The 21,056-nt window shown below is 51.2% G+C and overlaps 2 protein-coding genes across 4 annotated transcripts; one reads left to right on the plus strand and one right to left on the minus strand.

Annotated features, from left to right (window-relative positions):
- Positions 1-1,938: 1,938 nt before the first annotated feature.
- On the minus strand, positions 1,939-17,699 carry Nup62 (nucleoporin 62). Of its 2 annotated transcripts, none has more exons than XM_021633956.2 (2): positions 17,560-17,699; positions 1,939-4,285 (listed from the first exon to the last, which is right to left on the minus strand). In XM_021633956.2, exon 2 carries the CDS (start codon positions 4,207-4,209, stop codon positions 2,644-2,646), a length of 1,566 nt encoding a protein of 521 aa, XP_021489631.1. In that variant the 5' UTR covers positions 4,210-4,285; positions 17,560-17,699; the 3' UTR covers positions 1,939-2,643. The 2 variants fall into 2 exon arrangements, with proteins under 2 accessions (XP_021489631.1, XP_060235625.1); XM_060379642.1 differs by lacking the exon at positions 17,560-17,699 and adding an exon at positions 14,334-14,480.
- Positions 17,503-21,056, plus strand: Atf5 (activating transcription factor 5). 2 transcript variants are annotated; one of them, XM_021633957.2, is made up of 3 exons: positions 17,503-17,641; positions 18,735-19,028; positions 19,802-21,056. In XM_021633957.2, exons 2-3 carry the CDS (start codon positions 18,851-18,853, stop codon positions 20,467-20,469), a joined length of 846 nt encoding a protein of 281 aa, XP_021489632.1. In that variant the 5' UTR covers positions 17,503-17,641; positions 18,735-18,850; the 3' UTR covers positions 20,470-21,056. The 2 variants fall into 2 exon arrangements, with proteins under 2 accessions (XP_021489632.1, XP_060235788.1); XM_060379805.1 differs by lacking the exon at positions 17,503-17,641 and adding an exon at positions 18,283-18,438.

Consider the following 21,056-nt stretch of genomic DNA (forward strand, 5'->3'; position numbering starts at 1 on the left):
ATGTGCATATAAATTGGTAGCATCTGTGTGCAGTTTCAAGAGCTGTTCTTTTTTTCCTTAGAAAACTTTCAGGGATCTCTGTGGTGGTGGCACACACTTTATTCTCAGCACTTGGGAGGCAGAGGCAGGAACTCCCGGCTGAGTTCCACAACAGCCAGGACTACACAGAGAGACCATGACTCAAAAAACAAAAGAACCAAAACCACAAAAACAAAATTTAGCACTCAGCCGGGTGAGGTGGCACACAACTTCAATCCCAGCGCTCTGGGAGGCAGAGGCTAGACTGATCTACAAAAGTTGAGTCCAGGACAGCCAAGGCTACACAGAGAAAGCCTGTCTCCAGGGTAGAGAGGAGAGGGAGGAAAAAGAGCCACCCCCCAAGCCCCTTATCACCCATTCCTTCCCCACAGTAATCTCTGTGCTGCTCAATGAATACAGAGCAAAGCTCATTAGAGAGAAAACAGGGAAAGACAGACAAGTGGAGAGTTTGAACTTGGACTCCCTCTTGGTCTCTTTTCATTGGACATTTTTCACTACTGCTCCCCGCCCCTTCTCAGACAGTCTCATACTAGGCCAGGCTAGTTCCACCATGCTGGACCACAGGCTGGACCCTGGCTATGCAGGGAGACATGTAGAAGAGGCTCCTCATGCAGTCACCTTTGCTGTCTTCATGGTGGTTAATGATGAAACCGGTCAGCGAGGCAGGACATTTGCCTATGTTCTTCCTGGAGAGGGAAACTGGAATTATAGTGTAGCCTAGGCAACAGTGCCCAACAGGGTGCCAGTAATATTGCCCCCCCGGTACCCTCCCCATCCCCCAGAGATGTTTTCTTCCAGTGGGACAAATCTTCAGGGCATTTCCAGGCTTTAAAATACAACAGTGTTAGGGCATGTACTTAGCATGCAGCCCCTAGCCCAAATGGCAAAATCCAGTTTATGTCCAACATACAACCCCAAATGAGGACACACATTAGAAATGCATGCTGACCACCTTTATTGTTTGAACTGATAATGGGTGTAAGACAAACCTTGAGAGAAACTGAGGCCTAAGTGTCCTGATCAATTAGGATCAAGCCATGGAGTACAGAACTGGGATGTGGCTGCTTGCCTATAAACCTAAGTGCTCAGGAGGCTAAGGCAGGAAGATCACACCAATTCAGAGAACCTGGGCTGGGGCAGGGGATCCTGTCTTCAACCAACCAACTAAAAGTCAAAGAGGCCACTGGGGTCCTCAGGACTTGTGCCCTGACTCTACGTAGCTTTCCCAAGACAGTCTCATGTGGCTATGTAGCTGAAGAGTGCTGGGGTTCCAGGTGCTCATCACAATTGCAGGCTTTCTCATTTTTAAAGAAATCTGTGAGCTTTCATTTACTGCATGGCTTTGCCTGCATGTATTATATCTGCACTATGTACAGTGCCCAAGAAGCTCAGAAGAGGGCACCCAATACTCTGGGACTGGAAGTGCAGGTAGTTGTAAACTACCATGTGGATGCTGAGGGTCGGTGGATTGCGTCAGCTGGTGCTCTTAGCCAGAGATCTATCTCTAGTCCCTCAGCTTTCTCTTGTGCTTTGAAGCCCAACGCGATCCAAGGAAATAACTTATGGCCCCACTCCTGGTCCAAGGTCCCTAAGTCCTCTAGAAAGGCAGCCAAAGTGAGCCCAGCATCTGGAAACCTCCTCCGAGGGTTCCCTGTACCCCACTGCTGATGACATCACAATGACACCTGCACCCATTGCAGGAATGGATGACTTACCAGTTATGTACACTGGTGGACAGGACTCTCCTCTTGCACCTGCAACCTGCCCACCCCAGGAAGATAGCTCACTCAGCCTGTGGTTCCAACCCAGTGACACGGGACTAGATACCAAACCAGAAGTACCCCACCCCACCCCACCAAATCTTGGACCTTTCTCCACTATCCACATTCACAGCAGGTCTGATTTCACAACATTTTCTTTATTTAGAAAAGCAACATTTCAGTAAGAGGCCACACAGGCTACAGCAGACAGAGTACAGAGAAATAAAACAGACCAGGACATGACTGCTGGCCTTCAACACTGTGGATCTGACCGTGTCTGAGATGACACCGGGACACTCAGAAGCAGTCTGCAGCAACCCTGGCATAGCAGCCGGTCCCTGCCATAGGAGCTTACAAGCTAGGGGTGACAGAGGTAGTCCGCGCAAAACAGGTGTTAGCTCAGTGTGCCTCGACTCACTCTGCTTTGTGTGGCAGAGGCTCTGGAGGACATGGGCTAGATGGGAGTTGGAGAAGCACAGAAGCACTGGGCTTTCAAACCCACCACGTCTCCACCCCAGTTTTTTGGGCAGTATCTCCTCTGAAGTATCTTGTCCAACTATCACAGTCGAACTGGAGTAGATAAAAGGTGAGCTGGACAAACAGGAGAGAACTGAGCTGCTGTGAGGCGGCACTTGACTCAACACTTGCCTTTAAATGCTGGCCAGGAGCTCAAGTGACCTACACGCTAGTCTCCAGAGCCCACAGTTTCATCCATGAGTGCCATGCCTCGCAAAAACACTTCTGCTAACAGGGAGTCAAACCAAAGAAAGTTTCTCTCAACACAACCACCCAAAAGAAAGCCAGCACCCTTGCAACCCAAGGAGCCCCTCCCACTCACGTGGGGCTAGTCAAAGGCAATGCGAAGGCTGCGCTCCTGCTCCTTGCGCCGGCCCTCACACACTCGGCTGGCCTCTTCCACCCTCCTCTGCAATAGGGCAGAGCTCTGGTCCACCCACTGAAGGGAGTCCATGTGCGCGTTGAGGATCTTGCAGATCTGCTGCAGCGGGTCACTGGTGTCTGCAGGGCCACCAGCCATGTTCAGGTGCTCAATGATGTCCTTGAGGTCCTGTGCCATTCGCTTGAGCTGAGCATCGATGTTCTCAGCCAGCTTGTAGGTCTTCTCACGCTCCTCATCGGCATGCTGAAGGTAGATGGTGCCGCTTTGCTCCTTCACTGACTCCTCCAACGGGCTCAGAAGGTCTTCCAGCTCCTTCTGCTGTGAAAGGATAAAATCCAGCTCCTGGTCCAGGCGCTTCTGATCCAGCTTCACCTTCTCCACCTCACGGTGCAGGCTGGTGATCTTCTCCCCATTCTCAATCAGTGTGCGGTCCCAGGCATTGACCTGCGTGGCCTGCTGCAGGAAGTGCCGCTCCTGGTCCTCCAGTTCCAGGCTCCACTTGTTGATCAGGCTTTCCAGCTGCGCATAGGTCATCGCGGGACCTGTGGTAGCCCCAGCTGCTGTGCTGGAAGCAGGCAGAGCAGTCCCAGTACCTGCCACACTGCTGGAGCCAGCAGGCACCAGGGGTTTCAGGCTCAAGGCAAAGCCAGTGGTTGTAGAGGAGGAGGAGGTGGTGGCGGTGGTGGTAGTAGTGGTGGTGTTGGTGGTGGAGGCACCAGGAGCTGTTCCAGGGGCCTTGAGGCTGAAGCCCAGAGTCCCAGCACTAGGAGTGGCTGCAGTTGTCACCGGAGCTGAGAGGGAGAGCACTGTGGCACTGGATGAGGCAGGAGCAGCAGCTATGGAAGCAAAGAGTGTAGACCCTGCACTGGTGGTGGCAGCTGTGGGTGTGGCAGCAGCTGGCTGTGCTGCTCCTGCTGTAGTGGTCACCAGAGTGGCTGGAGTGAACGGAGAGGCAGACAGTGCTGTGGGCTGGGCTGAGCTACCCATGGAGCCAATGCTAAAGCCAGAGGCTCCAGGCTGGGATGCACTGCCACTGGTAAATGAGAACCCCGTGGAGCCGGTAGATGGAGCAGAGGTGGTAGAGGAGCCAAAGACAAAGCCAGTGGGGGCTGTCCCCTGACTGGAGGAGCTGCCACTTGAGATGGCATTGGTGAGAGTGCTGCTGCCAAGCCCAAAGCTGCCAGTGTTGGCTGTGGCTGGTGTGGCAGCTGTGTTACTCAGGTTGAGCTTTGGGGTGCTGAGCCCCAGGGAGAAGCCAGATCCTCCAGATGCAGGTGTTGTTCCAAAGTTGAACCCTGGGGTCTGTGTGGTTGGGGTCTGTGTGGTGAGTGAGAAGAGGCCAGTGGAAGGGGTGGTCGCAGCTGGCTGGGAAGGAGTCCCAAAATTAAACCCTCCGGTCCCGGAAGCAGAGAAGGAAAAGCCAGTGGCTGGTGTGGTGGTCGCAGTCTTTGCAGTGCCAAATGTAAAACCGCCAGCAGGGGCCCCGGTGCCTCCAAAGTTAAACCCACTCATGGCTGTGGAATCTCCAGATGGCAGCTACTCCGACTCTGGGGCAAATCCGTCAGCGTCTGCAACCTTGGGGAGGTTTCTAGAGCAGAGGAAGTGACATGGTCAGATGGCAGTTTAGGACAAGCAAGCTCAGTGCTGTGGAGGGTAGCGGGATGGATGCAGAGCCGGCAGCAGCCCTGCCTCTTCCTTCGCTAACCTAACCAGTTCCTCAGTGCTCCTGGGGCATGCACAACTCCCACTACCAGGAAGGTCTTAGGTAGTCCACAAGAAGGCACTCTAGTGAGTTGGGGCCAGGACACAAGGAACACCCGCAGGACCAGCTTTTCCAGGCTGCCAGCACTCGACTTCAATTCTGTGGCAGAGCAGGCCTCGGCCTGTGCCCTTCTAAATCAGGGTGGGCATGAGACCACAGTGCTCAGGGATAAATAATGGAGACCCAGGTCAGCCAAGCAGATGTTACTTAGGGTTCTCCCCTAGGTGGAAACCAATGATGGGTGGGAGAAACAAAGGGAAGAGGGACAGAGCACTGAACCTCTGACTGGATCAGCTCCAGGGAGAGCCATCCAGCTGCTGTTTCCAAAGCTTATGTGGTGAGGAAGGTGTCAGGGAGCACTGCAGGCAACAATTAGGAGGTAAACTTGTCCCATCAGAGCTATGGAGATATGTAGAAAGCTGCATCATCTCCCCAGGGCCACAAGCTAGCAGGTGATGAGATAGCAGTGGATTCAATGGATCTCATGGACTCATAGGGCACTTCCCCTATCCAGGTGTGGGACAAGGAGACAGAGATGCAAAGTTGAATGGCTCACACAGTATACCACAGACTCACACTCCAAGTGGAACCAGAGTGCAGCAGAGTGCACCCTTCAGAGCTGTGTGACCCCTGCTGGGGCCTCTCAAGGTGATAGGGGCTGTCCCTTTTGTGGGCAGCACTGGCCAAAGGCTTATTCGATAGTAGAGAAGCACCACTAGTGGGCTTCCGAATTATGTTTGTATACATGTGTGTGTGTGTGTGTAGGTGGTAAATATATCTTTTCCAGTTATCTACATCTTTTGAGAGGGAGTCATCATTTACTGGGACTTCTAACTCACTAAGCAGGCAGGGTGGCTGGCCAGAAAGCTCCAGGTACTATGTCCAGCTTTTTTATGTGGATGCTAGGGCTTAACCCAAGGTCTTCATGCCCAAGTCATCTCCCCAAACACTGACATTTTGTTCTTTGGGACAGAATTTCAGTATGACGCTCGGGCTGGTTTCAACCTTGCAATCTTTTTGCCCCATCTCTCATATGTAGAAATTACAGACACACACTGTTACACCCTCTCATGTTCTGAAGCCCTAAGTCTGTGGTAGGTTGTGATAGTAACCAGAGGGAATAAACACAGATGCAGAGTATAGCAGGTTTGAGCGATCCTGTCCTTCCCTCAACATTAGCAAGATCATTAAGCCTCTCTGAGTTCAGACCCTGCCTCAGTGGGGATGGCACTTAGGTGCTTGCTGAGCAACTGACATAAGAAAATGACTAGGGTGCTCGCTGTGCCTGAGGCATTTTCAGGGTAAGAAGGTAGCATGCAGGATTGTGTCAATACTCAGCTGTGAAGTTCCTAGGAAGACCTGATTGTGGCTAACCTCAGATTTACTGTGAATTTAGTCTGTGGCCTCTGCTCAGTGAATCATCAGGCCATGACAAGAGCAGTAACAGTAGTCTACAAGATTCTGGGCAGCAGACCCATGTGGCACTCTTGCTCCCTAGCCCACAGTTCTCCTGGGAGAGATGAGTCTGTGTGAGGACAGAAGGGTAATGGGACTCAGTAGGCAGCAAAGTCAGATATCATTTTCTTTGACTGAAGGCTGCCAAGGCCTGCTCTGACATCTGGCCTGGCCCTTACTTGTGTGGGTACTGAAGCTTGTAGCACCCGTTTCCTTTCCAATGTCCTCTATGATGAATCACCAAGGTCCCAAATGAGAAGCTTAGTGCCTGGTGCTCTCCCACTCCCATAACCTGAGTATTTAACTCCCTCCCACACTGTGCTGGCTTTCTCAGAGCTGAGTTTTCAGGACCTTTGGGAGAAGGTTATTCACTCTCAGGAGGCTGTAGCAGGTCCACTGGAGCCCTGTTCTGTACCCGGACAACTCTGGTATGATGGAGACTTCCTCACTGGTGAGCATCTGAACCAGACGAGTCATAGCTGCTCAAACACCAAATCAGCTATATTTCATACCTCAGTTCTTAAAACAGAGTGGAAAACTTTTGCTATTAGTAAACTGCAGCTGAGAATTCTCATTTACAGAAAGTTCGCTATAATTACTGAAAAAAAAAAAAAAAAAAAAAAAAAGGAGCCTCTGTGATGCTGTAACGCCTACTGTTGAAAGCCACCAGGGACCTGTGGCAGCACAGCCTGGAGATGACAGAGTCTGAACAGCAGGAGGCTCCTGGGTGGGAACCCAAGTCCCCGGAACACTCTGCCAAACAGTCTATGCTAATGTGACTTATGGTGGGTGACCCTCATGACTCAGGTGAGCTTCCCTGTCTTCACACAGGCACTCAGAGCTACACTCTCTCAGCCTAATGACCCAAGACACACCCCTCCGGTGATGCTGATGGCTTGGTTACCCGTACTGTGTCTGCTAGGATGGCTATCCTATGAAATACACAGCATCATGTGTGAGTTCCAGAAAGGTGAGGACCACCTGAGTCCTGCCAGACATTAGGGAGACAAAGGTCTTACTGGCATTAGTGCTGGCACAGCCACAAACATTATGCCAACAACTCACTTTTTTTTTTCTTCAAAGATGAGTTCTCATTACACAGCTTAGAACTCACTATGTACACTAGCTCGGAGACCTGCCTGCCTATACCTGTGTACCACCACACTCTGGTAGCTCCGACTCCTTGTTGAAGCAGCTGCAGAGGCCTGACAAGTATGGAGCTAAATTACAAAGTTGGAAGCAATGGGCTGGGAGGAAGGTAGGGTGATGAGTAAGGTCGGGAACTTTAACTGAACTCTGGGGAAAGAAATAAGCATAAGGTAAGGTCTGCCCTAGTGAGCAAGTGATAATTCCCTTAGCCCTGGGAACACTTTAAGCTGCAGGCCATCTTAGCTATAGCCCTTCCATCTACATCAAAGTAGAGGCTCCCAGGAAAGCATGGGGGTGAGGAAGCAGCCAGTTCCTCGCAACATGGCACATGGGGCTAGGCAGCCACTGGGGCCACAGGAGTCGCCCAGGCTGCTGTGTCCTCCCCAGCCTTCTTCCTAGTTCCACAATGTCTTTCCATCCATCTCTTGATAGTTTTCCGAGGCAGGCTGGCCACCTTGCTCCTGCCTCCTGAGCGCTGGGATTTCCCATGTGAGCATGGATGATAGTGGTAGGTCCTTTTTGCTTCCTGATCATCTGTGTGCCCAGGTCACAGGCAGCCTGCCAACACCTAAGCACTTCTTTACCACTGGCCTGCCGTGCCTAAGTCACTCAGACTATTTTTCACACTCAACACCATCCTGAGCTAGGTGGCTACCAGGCAAGGAATCAGGGCTTGTCCTCTGAACACGAGTGGTAGAGCACAAACAAACTCTACATGAACACTTGTCCACATAAAAGCTGAGCACTTGCTGGGCTTTAACAAAGCAACAGATATCACCAAAGGAACAGATGAGGCCAGTGTGACTGGGGAAAGAAAAGGTAGGGTGTGCTTTATGTGGCTAGAGGGCTTGACAGAAGTAAGACGAGCTCAAAATGAAGATGGCTCTGGATGACCCATTTGGACCCAAAGCCATCACACATGTCCCTCAGTGGAGTAAGGCAGAAGAGGTCACAAGCCCAGAGAGTTGGGTCAAATTGGTATAAAACTACCTGTGCTGGTTCAAAATCCTCATCTGTGGTAGTCCTTGAGTAGCCAGAGAGAACAAGGGAGAGACCGTGTGTAGACTAGAGCTCATTTCTCAAGAGGCACAGCTGGGAAGTCTAATGTGCAAGAGTAAGGTGTGGATGCTGCTCCACCAGGGTCACATGTGCAGAACACAGTGAGCACTGTCCACCAAGGGACTCCAGCAGCAACAGGCCACCCAAAACAGGGTGACCATGGATGGCACCCGTCTGCTTTGTTCTAGGCACTATGTAAGTGTTCATGGCTAGTCTGAACAAGAGCTGGTAACTGCTAGCATAGCATTAGCTAGAGCACCACTACTCAGCAGGCCTTGGAACCTTCCTGAAGGGAAAAGCACATCAAAGAGGGGGATGTAACCTTTCAAGGCAGCACAGCACTAGCCCCGGGCCAGCCATCTAATGGAAATGAAACCCTAATGGCATCCAAACACTTGCTTTCTTACAGTGCTCTAGCTATCACTGAGGTCCAAAAGAACATGGGAGCTTTCTTTCCTATTTGTTTCCTGGTACAACACAGCATAACACAAGGACAAGAGCAGACCCCACCACCCATCTGAAACCCAGCCCCCCACTCCTGGCCCTGGCATCTGAGTCTTAAGGTACCCCTATGCCTCAGATTCTCCACCAGAAAAAGAAAGGGTATTAGAGAATGGATAGAAATCAGATCCCTGTCGGGTACTTGCTGGGAAAACAACTTATCAGTCAGGTTTTGACCCTGGCATACAACCAATGGCCACCAGGTGGTGCTGTGACAACACAGAGCCAGAGAAGGACTGGAGAGCAGCTAGTTCTGAGGGGACCTTCTGGTTTGAGACTCTTAAGTTTTTTGTTTTTGTTTTTCCCAGAACTGACTGAACCCAGGGCCTTGGGCTTGCCCAAGCGCTCTACCACCTACCTAGCTAGATCCCCAACCCCTTAATAGTTTTAAGAACTTCAACAGGATGGACATGGTGGCACATGCTTGTAATTACAGCACTTAGAAAGTGGAATCAGAAGGAATAAAGGTTCAAGGTATGCCAGCTACACAGTGAGCTTCAGACCAGTCGGGGCTACGTGAGCTCTTAAACAAAAAACAAACTAGGGTACTTGCTTTTCTGCTTTTGTGAGTGGCCTTCTAGCCAGAAGTTTTTGCCTTGCTGAGACAAAACAAAAACCGGTAGGAAAAGGGCCATGGCAGGACCAAAGACCACCAGAGAGGCAAAGAGTGAAGGCAGAGGCAAGAAAAGGGAGAACCTGATCCCTGGAAGGCTCAGCCACACCCCGTGCCCCGTAGGTCCCACACGGCAGTCTCGCTCATGGAAAAAAAACCCTCCAGTCCCCAGGGAACAAATCAACCACACACTTCCTCCAGTGCAAAGCAGGCAGTGCCTTTGCTGGGAAAGGCTGAGGCAAGCAAAAGGGTACCTTCCCAGTCTGAGGCAATGTGGATCACAGTCAGCCTCAGCTCCAGGTCAAGTGGGAGACCCTGTCTCAGTAAGGTGGAGACAGAAGAGACCCCCACGTGGACCTCTGTCCTCCACAAGCATGTGTACTTGCATTCACACCTGCATATAAACAAGCAGACAAGCACCGGTTACACCCTACATCTGGTGTTTTATTCACATGGCTTAGTCCAATACTAAGGTCCTCAAGCTTCTGCTGACCTAGGCCTATGCTTCAGCCTAGGGTCTCTTAAATGGAAACTTGACCTTGAATTCCAGATTCTGTTGCCCTGGCTGTTGGGATCACAGGTCACCATCACACCCAGCTTTTCCAGAAACTTTCTAAACATGTAGGCAAACATCATTCTGCACTCTCCCTGTCCAAACATAACAATGAAGGTCTTGGGGAGATGGCTCGGAGGATACAGATACTTGTAAAGCCAGCTGACCTGAGTTTCCCCCTAGGAAATTGACTCCTAAAAGCTGTCCTCTGACTTTCTCATAAAATAAATCTTTATAAAAAAAAAAGGTTGCCATGCAGCACCATCTCCCCTGCATTTATCTCAGAAATTACAACCTGTTTGTACCAATACTGAAATGTTCCCCAAGATGACAATGTGACACCATCAAGACCAAGTGCAGCATCCATCTTGGCGACCAATAGCATCTCACTGACTTCAAGGTTGGCATTCATGACCTGACTGAGGTACACACCAAGCACCACACAGACACCACCTGGAACACAAGCTCTGGCCGACCTTATGCTAAAGCTGCCCAGTGGCAAGGGGTGGCTTCTCCTGAGACCCTGGAGAAGCCACCACTTACTCCCTTTTGGTTCCTCACTCCCTAGCAGCAGGCACCAAGATGTCACCATATTTCTTTTCCCCACATGCACTTCCCTCATATCTCAAAAAAAAAAAAAAAAAGAAAAGAAAAGAAAAGAAAAAGCCAAGAAAATCAAAAGTTCGATGCCAGCTGACAAGATCTTGTTTCAAGTAATAACAGAAAAAAGAAAATACTGTTTGAAGCAAGCATATCTCTCACTGGGCAGAGGAAGGGATGAGGCTTTCAGGGGCACCGACTAAATCCTATGCCTGTGCGCCTCTAATGACTGCACCAGTAAGCTCTCAGCCTTCTCCCTTCTTCCTCCAGAGGAAACATTCTGTACCCTAGAAGTCAGTCCAAAGCTAATTAGCAATTACATCCTTCCTTACTCCCCAGGGCCTCCACCAGCTTAGGTGACAAACAGCCCCACTCCCAAACCTAACCGGCAACCAGAAGCCTACAGCAGAGAGGGTGAAAAGAAGGGTTTTGAACTAGGGCCCTGCAGTGGGCTGGGATAAACTTGCGTCCTGGGGCTCGGGCAGCAACCCTTACAGGCGCACGTCGTCCAGCCAGCTCAAGTAGGCCCTAGAAGGAAGGGCCCTTCTGTTTGAGACAGGGCACTGCTACACAACGCGCAGTGGCTCCAGCTAAAGTCTAGTCCCTGCTTTGTCCAGTGTCTGTTCCTACTGTTTTGAAACAGTTTTTCTCTTGCACTGAATTTTTTTTCCTATGCCCAACCCTATTTTTTGTTTTGAGATAAGGAAATCTGGAACTCAAAATTCTCCCATGCTTTCATCCCCTGCAGCCAACATATCTGATCAGACCTTAATATTCAAGCAGTCTTCACAACCTGGCACGATGGTTCAAGACCATAGTCTAGCACTTAGGAGGAATGCCTAGGCTATACAGTGAATACTAGGCCAACCAGGACCACACAGCAAGAAAAGCAAAGAACCAGAGAGCTGGCTCAGGAGTTAAGAGCTTCACAACTTCCTGTAACTATAGTTCCAGAACTGCCCACTGGCCTCCTTGGGCACACATGGTGCACATAACCTCACAAAGGCTCACACACTCAAAGACAAAAACAAAGAGTAAGTCCCACCATACAGCACACCCACAGGCATCTCCCCTTAGGACAGACTGCCATTCTTTCTTCTGCATATCACAGACTGTCCCTGTAAGCCCCTTCTAGCTTGTTTCTTACTCCAGCTGCTGTTACAGCCCATGGTTGCTGTGGTCTACAAAGCGAGTCCAGGACAGCCAAGGCTACACAGAGAAACCCTGAAAAACCAAACCAAACCAAACCAAAAAACAATGAAGGGCCAAGCAAACCCAAAATATCCATCAGCCTCAAAGAGAGTAAGGCCGCCTGTTGTAGTGATATATACATGTAAATTCAGCACTTGGGAGGCTGAGGCAGGAGGACTGATAAAAGTCTGAGGCCAGCCTAGGTTATACAGCCTAAGTTATATTTATAAAATATAAATATGCCACAAAATATAAATAAATAAATGGATAAACAAATAAATAAATGGGGGGAAAAAACCAGAGAGGCAGCACAGCACCCACATAGCTCTGCCAAAAGCAAAGAGTAATAAGACCATTGCTGGGTAGGCCAGGTTAGGAGGAAAAGGGCTAAAATGCACCAGTCATCTGAATGAACACCAGGAGGCACCAGCAGCTTTCTGAAGCAGCAGTGAGGTAGGGCAAGGCTCACCTAGGCTGTATGGAGGAGTTTCTGTAGGGATCAGGTGGTAGCAGGCTATAGGCAAAGGAAGGGTGGCCTCCCTCCCTTCCTGTGGTTCTGGGAGAACCAGTGCCTTGTACTGAACTATCACTGAACTAAGCCATATCCTCAGCCCCTCTTAAATTTTATTTCTGACACAGAGTCTCAGAGTTATCAGGGCCTTAAAATAAGTTACTTCAGTTATGATGGAACTTCTGATCCTTGTCTCCATCTCCAAGTGCAAGAATTACAAGACTGTGTCACAAGGCTAGGTACCTAATGTCCTGTGTCACTATCTCCCAGCAAATGAGGTGGAAACTTACTATTGTTCCACTGAAGCCAAGAGAACTCCAGTAGCGGCCTGCAGAACTTCTTCCATAAGGCACCCCTCCCTCACCCTGTGACCTTCCACCCCATCAATGCCAAGACACCTCTCTAGTCTTCCAATCCCAGTCTCAGATTACATCCTACCCACTCAGCAGTAACATAGAGCATCTCCTGTCCCTAACTGCTGTGGTGCAGCCAGAAATACAGACTCCAAGCCACCCACGATAAAGATGCAAGGGGAGAGATACAAATTGGAGATTTTTAAGTATTCACTAGCAGTCCAAAATCGAACCTCAGACAGTCTAGACTTCCACCTTTCCTGTCAACTCAGCAGTTGCCTAGGCCCACCTACAATCCCTTTCAGCTGTGACTGGGGTGCTCAGCAAGCCCTTCTGACCCTCTGGAACAGCTCAGTCGTAATGAATGCCTGGGCCTTTTTACCACTAACCCTCTACCATTACTGCCCTGATGCTGCAGTTATTGTCCTTGCTTTCTTCAATGAGGTGCCAGGCACGGAGTAATCAGGATTGGCTCCTAGGTTCCAGGCCACTACAGTGTTAACTGCCACCTTGCTCTTTCCCTTTATCCAGTCTAAGAGTATATTATCTCCTAGATGAGGACACAGACTGAGCGGAAAGATATGGCATATGGATAATGACCACCCAGATTCAACCGCACCAGCATCCATGGCCTGTGAACACTATCCCATGGCAAAGCACTCAGTGTAGATAAGTCATGTGAAGGTTCCTTTCAAGACTCAAGTGGATTATCTGGGAGATAATCCCAAAGCACAAACACAGGGCTTCTATAAGGAAAGCAGGAAACTCAGAGGAAGGAGAAGCTACAAGTGGATGGAGGCAGAGAAGCCTGAGGGGACATAAGAGGCCATAGCCTCAAAATGAAGCAGCCTTTAGAGACTAGTATGCCCAGGACTTGGTATGCCAAGTGCGTTGTGTCCGAGTCTTTTAACCTGTCACAGCAGCAAGAGGGAACATACTAGTCAAGTGACACTCACAAGGTGGGAGCTAGTACAGAAGCACGAGGCCAGCTCAGCTGTGTTGAGCTGCAACAGTGACCTCTACTGAAGGGGAGGAGGTGATGTAACAGAAAGGCAGGGGCTCTGGAGAACTCTGGGCGCCTGGCCACGTGGCACTGCCCTTTCCCCAGTTGAGCTGGCCTTGGCCTTCCTGCCCTTGTTTGCCAGGACGCCCACCTCCAACCCCTGGACTTAGTGACCCAGTTTTACTTGCTCCCTAGCACTGTGTGGGGTTTATGTATCAAGTTTCCTGTCCTCATACAGGCATCTCATTTAGCTGCATATGGGGGTGGCGGGTGGCAGAGTGCTGGGGGCTGTGAGGATTGTGGGAAAGAACAAAGGTCTAACCTTATCCTCTACATACTGGAGGAGATGGTCATGGACACAGACATCCACCTGTTAGGCGGGTCCTAACGTACTAGTGTGGTGGAAGAGAAAAGAAGCCACAGCAGACCTGAGCTGCTGGATGAGATGACACCCTTAGTCTACAAGCATTGCACTGTGCTCAAGTACCAGGGGAAATGAGCCAGACATAATGACATGTGCACTCACACGGGGAAGTCAACTGGCACGATCGCTGGTGCCCCCATCAAGATATAGGCAGGCAGACCAATCCCTGTTCATAGACAGGGCCCATAAAGCCCAAGCTTTTTCCATCACATAAGGCTGTTCCCTCAACTGGGAAACCAGGACTTGCTGATGAGGGAGGCAGCTGGGTGTACAAGGCTAAAGATACACAGAAAGTATCACAATGAAACCCCTCTTTGTACACTAACCAAAAACAAAAACAACACACAACAACAAATGCTCAAGTAACAGTCCAAGTTTAAGTCCTCATAGGCCCCCAAAGTTGGGCACAGTGGGGAGCCCTGCACTACCAAAGATAACTGTGGCCATGCACAATTCTCTTACCCTTCATAGGCCTCAGTCTTGTCTTTCACAACCAAGATAGGCCTTTGGGATGAAAGGCCCCCTCTCAGCACAAAGCCCCAGATTCATGGTGTTCTGCCCAGGGGCCTCCTATCCAGGTATTTGCTACTTAGGAGCGGTTGCCAGGTGCTGTGTGACCCCTAGAGAATTCCCTCACTCCTTCCTACCCATCAGAGCCAGGGCTGATGCAACTGCCTGCAACCTTCCCCATCACTCACTTCCCAGCTCAGGCCCCTCCGCACTGGAAAAGAGTTCCAAGCAGCTCCACCCTTGCTCCTGGCTCCCCACAGGACTTCATTTATTTATTTATTTACTTACTCATTTTTTGAGAGGAGAGGAAGTCATGTGAGGCTGGGTAAGGGTTAGGGATAGAGACAATAACACAACTGATGGATACATGACAACATAGGCCTGGGTACTAGCCAAGGCTCAGGGTGGTAAGCCTCCATGGATGATCACCCACCATAACCACCATAAAGTGATTGCTGTGTACATGCTGGGAAGGGCATGGCAGCTAAATGTGAAAACCAGCACCCATGCAGCATGACTGAGTCAAAGTGGATTTGGGGGTGGGGCCCCGGGACAGAAAAAGGGTACGACAAATGCACCATGGGGAAAAGTATGGGTGTGGCATCCTATTCTGCACTGTCTTTGCAATCTTTCAGATTATCCCAAAAGTTTGCTTCAAAATACTAAGTGTGAGGGAAGGAGCACCATGGGCACTGCACCATAGTCCCTGGGGACTAGAAACGAAAAGAAAAGAAAAAAAAAGGTACCCACTGGGACCGGGAATGCAGCTCAGGTGGTAGCATGCCTGTCTAGCATGCAGTAAGCCCTGGGTCCATCCCAGCACTGCCTACAAAAAGGTTGGTGGTTGGTGGTGCGCATCTGCCATCCCAGCACTTGGGAAGTAAAGGCAAGAAGACTTGGTAGTGCAAGGGCATCTTGGAATGCAAGAGACTCTCAAACAAAAACCCTATGGGGTGGAGATAAAGCTTAGCAGCAGAGGGCCTGGCTCATTAGTTGCAAGGCTTCCAAATTCAATCTCTAATACATAACCCCCCAAAAAAAGTAGAAGACCAGTGACAATTAAGGTACACCAGGAGACAGAACACATCCATTCTGTATTAGTAGCAGCCTTTAGGTAGCACCTACTGTGTGACTAACCTAAGCACACTCCACACAGACTTAATGCAGTCCACAGCTGGCAAGTGAACACAAATCAGGCAGCTACAGAACCAGTGTTCAAACACTGACAGCAGACAAAATTGATCACTCTGAGGGAAAGTGGTCACTTTCAAAGCCAGTTCCCCCACCTGCTTTGAATCTTTTTTTTACAATAGCAGGGATAGAACTCAGGGCCTGGCCAGCAGCACTGTACCACCAACTTACAACCCTAGCCCATTATATGTGTGTGTGTTATATATGTATGTATGTATGTATATACCACACACACACTTTTTTTTTTTTTTAAAGTCAGGGTCTTTGTAAGTTTCCTAGATGGCTAAGAACTCACTTTCTAGTCCAGGCAAGCCTTGAACCTATTCTTCTCTTTTAAAGTTACACTCTTACTCAGAAAACAGGCATGCCACCACTCACAGGTGATGGAAGTCGGAGGACAGCCTCTGTTCTAGAGTTGTTTTTGTCATTCTACCACATGGGGTCCCAGGGATGGAACTCAGATGGTCAGGTTTAGAGATTACCACTCAGGTAAACCTCTAAATCAGGCAGCAGCTCTGGCTCTGACTTCGAATATTCCTATCCAGCCTCTTAAGTAGGTAAGATAACAGGCCTGGCCTTTGAACCCTTTCTTAAAACATACTGAAAGCAGCCAGTTTGACCTTGAACTCATGATCTCTTATGCTTCCATTTTTCAAAATGCTGGGACAGAACCTGAGACTCTTGTGTGAAATAGGCAAGCATTCTACTGAACTCCACCTTCACCCCTTAATTTCAGTCTCTCAGCTACTACATACTTCCAAATGGAATGTTCGGATATAGATGGACGTAGGGCGCAAAGCAGGGTTTATATGTCAGTCTAGGGAAGGACAACAGAAAATTTAAGAAAATATTAATTTCTATTCTTTTACAGGAGTTGGGGTTACAGGAAGTGAACTATCTGAGGTGGGTGCTGGGAATTGAACTCAGGCGGCCTGAAGCGCAGCCTGTACTCTTAACCACTGAACCAACCATCTCTCTAGCCCCCAAGACACCTTCTTTTACTAAGTGTAACATACACATCCTATTTTGGTCAGGATCAGGAAGCACTTATCTAGTGGGGTAGTAAGAAAGCAAGGACCACAAAGAAGCCAGAGCAAGGGGCAAAACAATGAACCATCTGATCAGATTAGAGCCTAGAGGAGATCAGCAGGGGATGACCACCAGCACGTAGGTTGAGGACAAGAGAGATGGCTAGAAACAGAAACCTTGGAGGTGGGACACACAGAACGATCAAATGGACATGTTGGATGGCTATGGATCTGGGTGGAGAAATCAGGACCTCAGGGCTCTTAATTAAAAACACACCGAATAAATAGGTGAAATGACCCAGTGGGTGAAGGCTGCCTAACATGATGATCCGAGTTCCAACCCTGGAATCCACATGGTGAATTAAAATGTTAAAAAAAAAAAAAAAACCGCAGAAGCCCTGTGATTAGGATCCCGTGACCCACTTTCCAAAGCTGGTATATTTGTGAATGTATACACCTATTTATAAACATTTCGGGGACATTATCTCGCAGTAGCTGCCTCGAACTCGACTATGAAGCCTAAGCTAGGTTGAACTCGCCATCCCACGTGGGCTCTCCGGAGGCGACAGCGGTTGGGGACTGATGGCAAATTCATGTAGCAGGGAAAGATGAGCTGGTTGCGGGTATGAGCGACGGAACAGGGTTCCACCGAAGCAGCAGACCGAGCCCCGGGTCCGCGAGCACCAAGCCTGAAGCAGCGAGAGAGGATCCGGGAGACATGGCGGCCCCGGGTCCCCACCGCCCCGCCGGGGCCTCGCGGGGGCGGGGCGCGGAGGGATCCGGGCGGCCCGCGCTGCGCCGCCTCGGTATATCTGTCCCCCGGCCCCGGGGCCGCCTCATTCTCAGTCCTCTAGGCAGTCTCTCCCAGCGCTCCCGCCACGCCGCTTCCGCCCGCGCAGCCCCCGCCATGGCCCTGTAGCCGCGCTCCCGTCGTGCCCCGGCCCCGTTTCCGCGCTCACCGCGCCTGCACTCTCCGCTCCCGCCGTCTCTTCAGCCGAGGCCGCCGCTGCCGTCGCCCCCTCTTCCTTCCGCAGCCATGGAGTGAGTAACCGCTCGCCCCTCCCTCTCCAACCGCCTTTCCCGCCCTTTCGCTGGGCTCGCGGGGCTTCACGAGCCGATCTCGTGGGGGGGTGGGGAAACGAAGCGAGGAACCACGGTCGCGCAGGCGCACAAGTGAGAAGACGGTCCCGGCGCGTCCGCTGGGCATGCGTACTGGGCTCGAGCCGTAGGGTAGGGTGTTCCGGAGTTTGAGGGCTTTTAAGGTCGGCTCGAGCGCCGGTGCGCTTGCGCGCTAGTTCCCAGTTCCTTTTTCTCCTTCGTGCTGGAGACTGTGGCCCACACCCTGTCGCGCATGCGCACTAGCCCATCCCGATGCCTGAACTGCGAAGGGCGGCCAGTAATTGACTAAACATGCGCTCTGGTCCCCAGGACGCTAGTGGCGTAACAAGAGAGCTGTCTAGGGTCTGAGCATGCGCCTTGACGCTTGGCGAGCCCGTGCGCGAAAGGGCGGGGCTTAGACCGGCCGGGGTTCCCTGCGGCTCACTCTGGCCCAGCTTCCCTCCAATCAGGCACCTGCTGGGGCAGGGACTCTTTTAGATTGACAGGAAAGTCTCAGCGAGCCCTTTTAGATATAGGTGACGGTAGGGCTACAGGGGCGGGGCCTGTGACGACTCGCTCGTTGAGGGCGGGAACTGACTGAGACAGACAGGCGAGTGGGCGGGGCTTCCTGCAGGCGCTTGTAGAAGTCACCTAAAATTCTAAGGGAAGAGTGGGAATTGAGTGTGTGACACTGATGAAGGGCCCAGGCATGGCAGAATTCCTCTGGGAACCTCTGTGGGGTGAGTGGACAATAAAGGGAGCGTAGCTTAAAAGAAACATTGATGCGGAAGGGGCATGACTAGAAGAAAATTCCCTTGGGATTGAAATCTTTAGGAAGAATAAGATGAGGTGGGTAGGAGGGGCTGGAGGTGATTCCCATGGGAAAACACTAGGTCTCTGTGTTGAGGGAGGTCATGGGGCTTGGGAGTTTCCAAGAATTCCCTTGGGAATGCGCGGAGCTATGGAATTTGGGGAGAGAAAGTCTGAGTCTGCCTGCCTTTGACCCCAGTCCCACTCACTCTTGTCTCTCTTGCAGGTCCTCCACCATCGCCTTGGTGCCTGTCTTCACCCAGCTGAACAGTCGTCCAAGCTGCCTCCCGACTCTTGGTGCAGCCTCCATTGCCACTGGTGCCCTGCGCCTGTGCCTCAGCCATGTCACTCCTGGCGACCCTGGGGCTGGAGCTGGACAGGGCCCTGCTCCCAGCTAGCGGCCTGGGCTGGCTCGTAGACTATGGGAAACTCCCCCTGGCCCCTGCCCCCCTAGGCCCCTATGAGGTCCTCGGGGGAGCCCTGGAGGGCGGGCTTCCAGGGGGGGGAGAGCCCCTGGCAGGTAAGAACAGTTAAAGAGTAGAGGCGGGTTGAGCTGGTGGGGAGGGGACGGAAAAGAAAGAATTCGTACACGAGATCGGTACCGAGGGCCTGCAGGGTTCCCAGCCTGTTCTAGGTATGCACGGTTCAGATCGAGGCTGGCTGATTAGCTCATTGCTCAGTTGGCAAATTAACTGGTTGGTTGACTGATCTGAATCATTGATTGGTTAGTAAGTTGATTAGTTCACCCCCAGGCTGACTGTCGAACTGTCTGAGTGGCTGACTGGCTGGTTCATTGGTTAGATGGTGTTTTAGCTGACTGTTGGCTGGTGAGCACTCTGGGTCACTGGTTCAATGGCTGACTTCATGGGTTACTTGGTTGGCTACTGACCTGTATGGTTGGCTGACTGGCTGGTTGGCTCATTCACTGCTGGCTGTCAGCTGTGGTTGGTTGGTTGATTGGCTGGCTTGTTCAGTGATTAATGATTTTGTTGGTAGGTTGGCTGGTGAACTGTGCGACTGGCTGACTGGTTGGCTGCCTGATTCATTATGTAGTAGATTGGTTGGTTGGTTAGTTCATTGGTTACTAGCTTAGTGGGTAAACTAGCTGGTCTTCTGATTGCTTGATTATGAGTGGGCTGACTGGTTGGTTGCCTGGTTCACTGGTTTCTTCCTGACTTACTGGTCTGATGATAGGTCTATAGATTCAGTGGTGGGGTGATGGGGACATGAGTGAACACCAAGTGGGTAAAGCACAGACCCCAGGGACCTTTATGTCTTCCCCTTCATCCTCAGGTGATGGCTTCTCTGATTGGATGACAGAGCGGGTTGACTTCACGGCCCTCCTACCTCTGGAGGCACCTCTCCCCCCAGGAACTCTTCCCCCACCCTCCCCAGCACCCCCTGACCTGGAAGCCATGACATCCCTACTCAAGAAGGAACTAGAACAGATGGAAGACTTCTTCCTTGATGCCCCACTCCTCCCACCACCCTCCCCACCACCTCCAGCACCCTCTCTGCCCCTACCTTTGCCCCTGCCCACCTTTGACCTTCCTCAGCCCCCTACCCTGGATACTCTGGATCTGCTAGCTGTCTACTGCCGCAGTGAGACTGGGCCAGGGGATTCAGGCTTGGCAACCCTCCCTGTCCCCCAGCAGCCACCTCCTCCTACCCCTCTGGCCCCTCAGCCTTCACCATCCCGCCCAGCTCCCTATCCTAGTCCTGCCAGCACCCGAGGGGACCGCAAGCAGAAGAAGAGAGATCAGAATAAGTCAGCAGCTCTCAGGTACCGCCAGAGGAAGCGGGCAGAGGGCGAGGCCCTGGAGGGCGAGTGCCAGGGGCTGGAGGCACGGAACCGGGAGCTGAGGGAGAGGGCTGAGTCAGTGGAGCGAGAGATCCAGTATGTGAAGGACCTGCTAATTGAGGTGTACAAGGCCCGAAGCCAGAGGACCCGCAGCACCTAGGGTCCAGGCCAGAGGAGGGAGGTGTGCTGCACCTCTGCCTTCAGCTTCACTCTAACCCTTTATTTCATTCTCCTATCCCATTCATGTCTGGATTTCTCCCACATACCCCCATTATGGGTTATTTGGCTTAGTCAGTTTCTGTACCCCTTCAGTGCAACTAAGGAACCAAGGCCCTCAGGGAATTTGAAGAGCCAGCCTGATATCTGGTTTCTGGAGTCTTAAAACAAGTGTGTTTTTGCAGGTAGTCCTAGTTGAGTGGGGGGGGGGGGGGCTGCCAGGCCTGGCATGGGGGTAAGGCAGGAAGCCATTCAGGGTGACTTGTACTGATAAGAACCTAGTCAGGGAGCGTGGGTTTTAAGGAGGGCATATGAACATAAGTGAGAAGCCAGCCAAAGGAAGGGAACCAAGTCCTCAGAACAGTAGGGTACTGGCCTAGGAATAGGAAGGGTGGCTGTAGTTGGTATCTAGGGGGTCATTTTAGCTCTGGGAGAGAATCAGTGTCTTGTGAAGTTTCGGGGGAAGGCTTCATCTGGCGGGGCTGATCCTTCAGGAGCTATGAGAACAAATAAAAGGCAGACTTCCCCGTG

The sequence above is a fragment of the Meriones unguiculatus genome, chromosome 1 (assembly GCF_030254825.1).
Source record: "Meriones unguiculatus strain TT.TT164.6M chromosome 1, Bangor_MerUng_6.1, whole genome shotgun sequence".
NCBI classification, from domain to species: Eukaryota; Metazoa; Chordata; class Mammalia; order Rodentia; family Muridae; genus Meriones; species Meriones unguiculatus.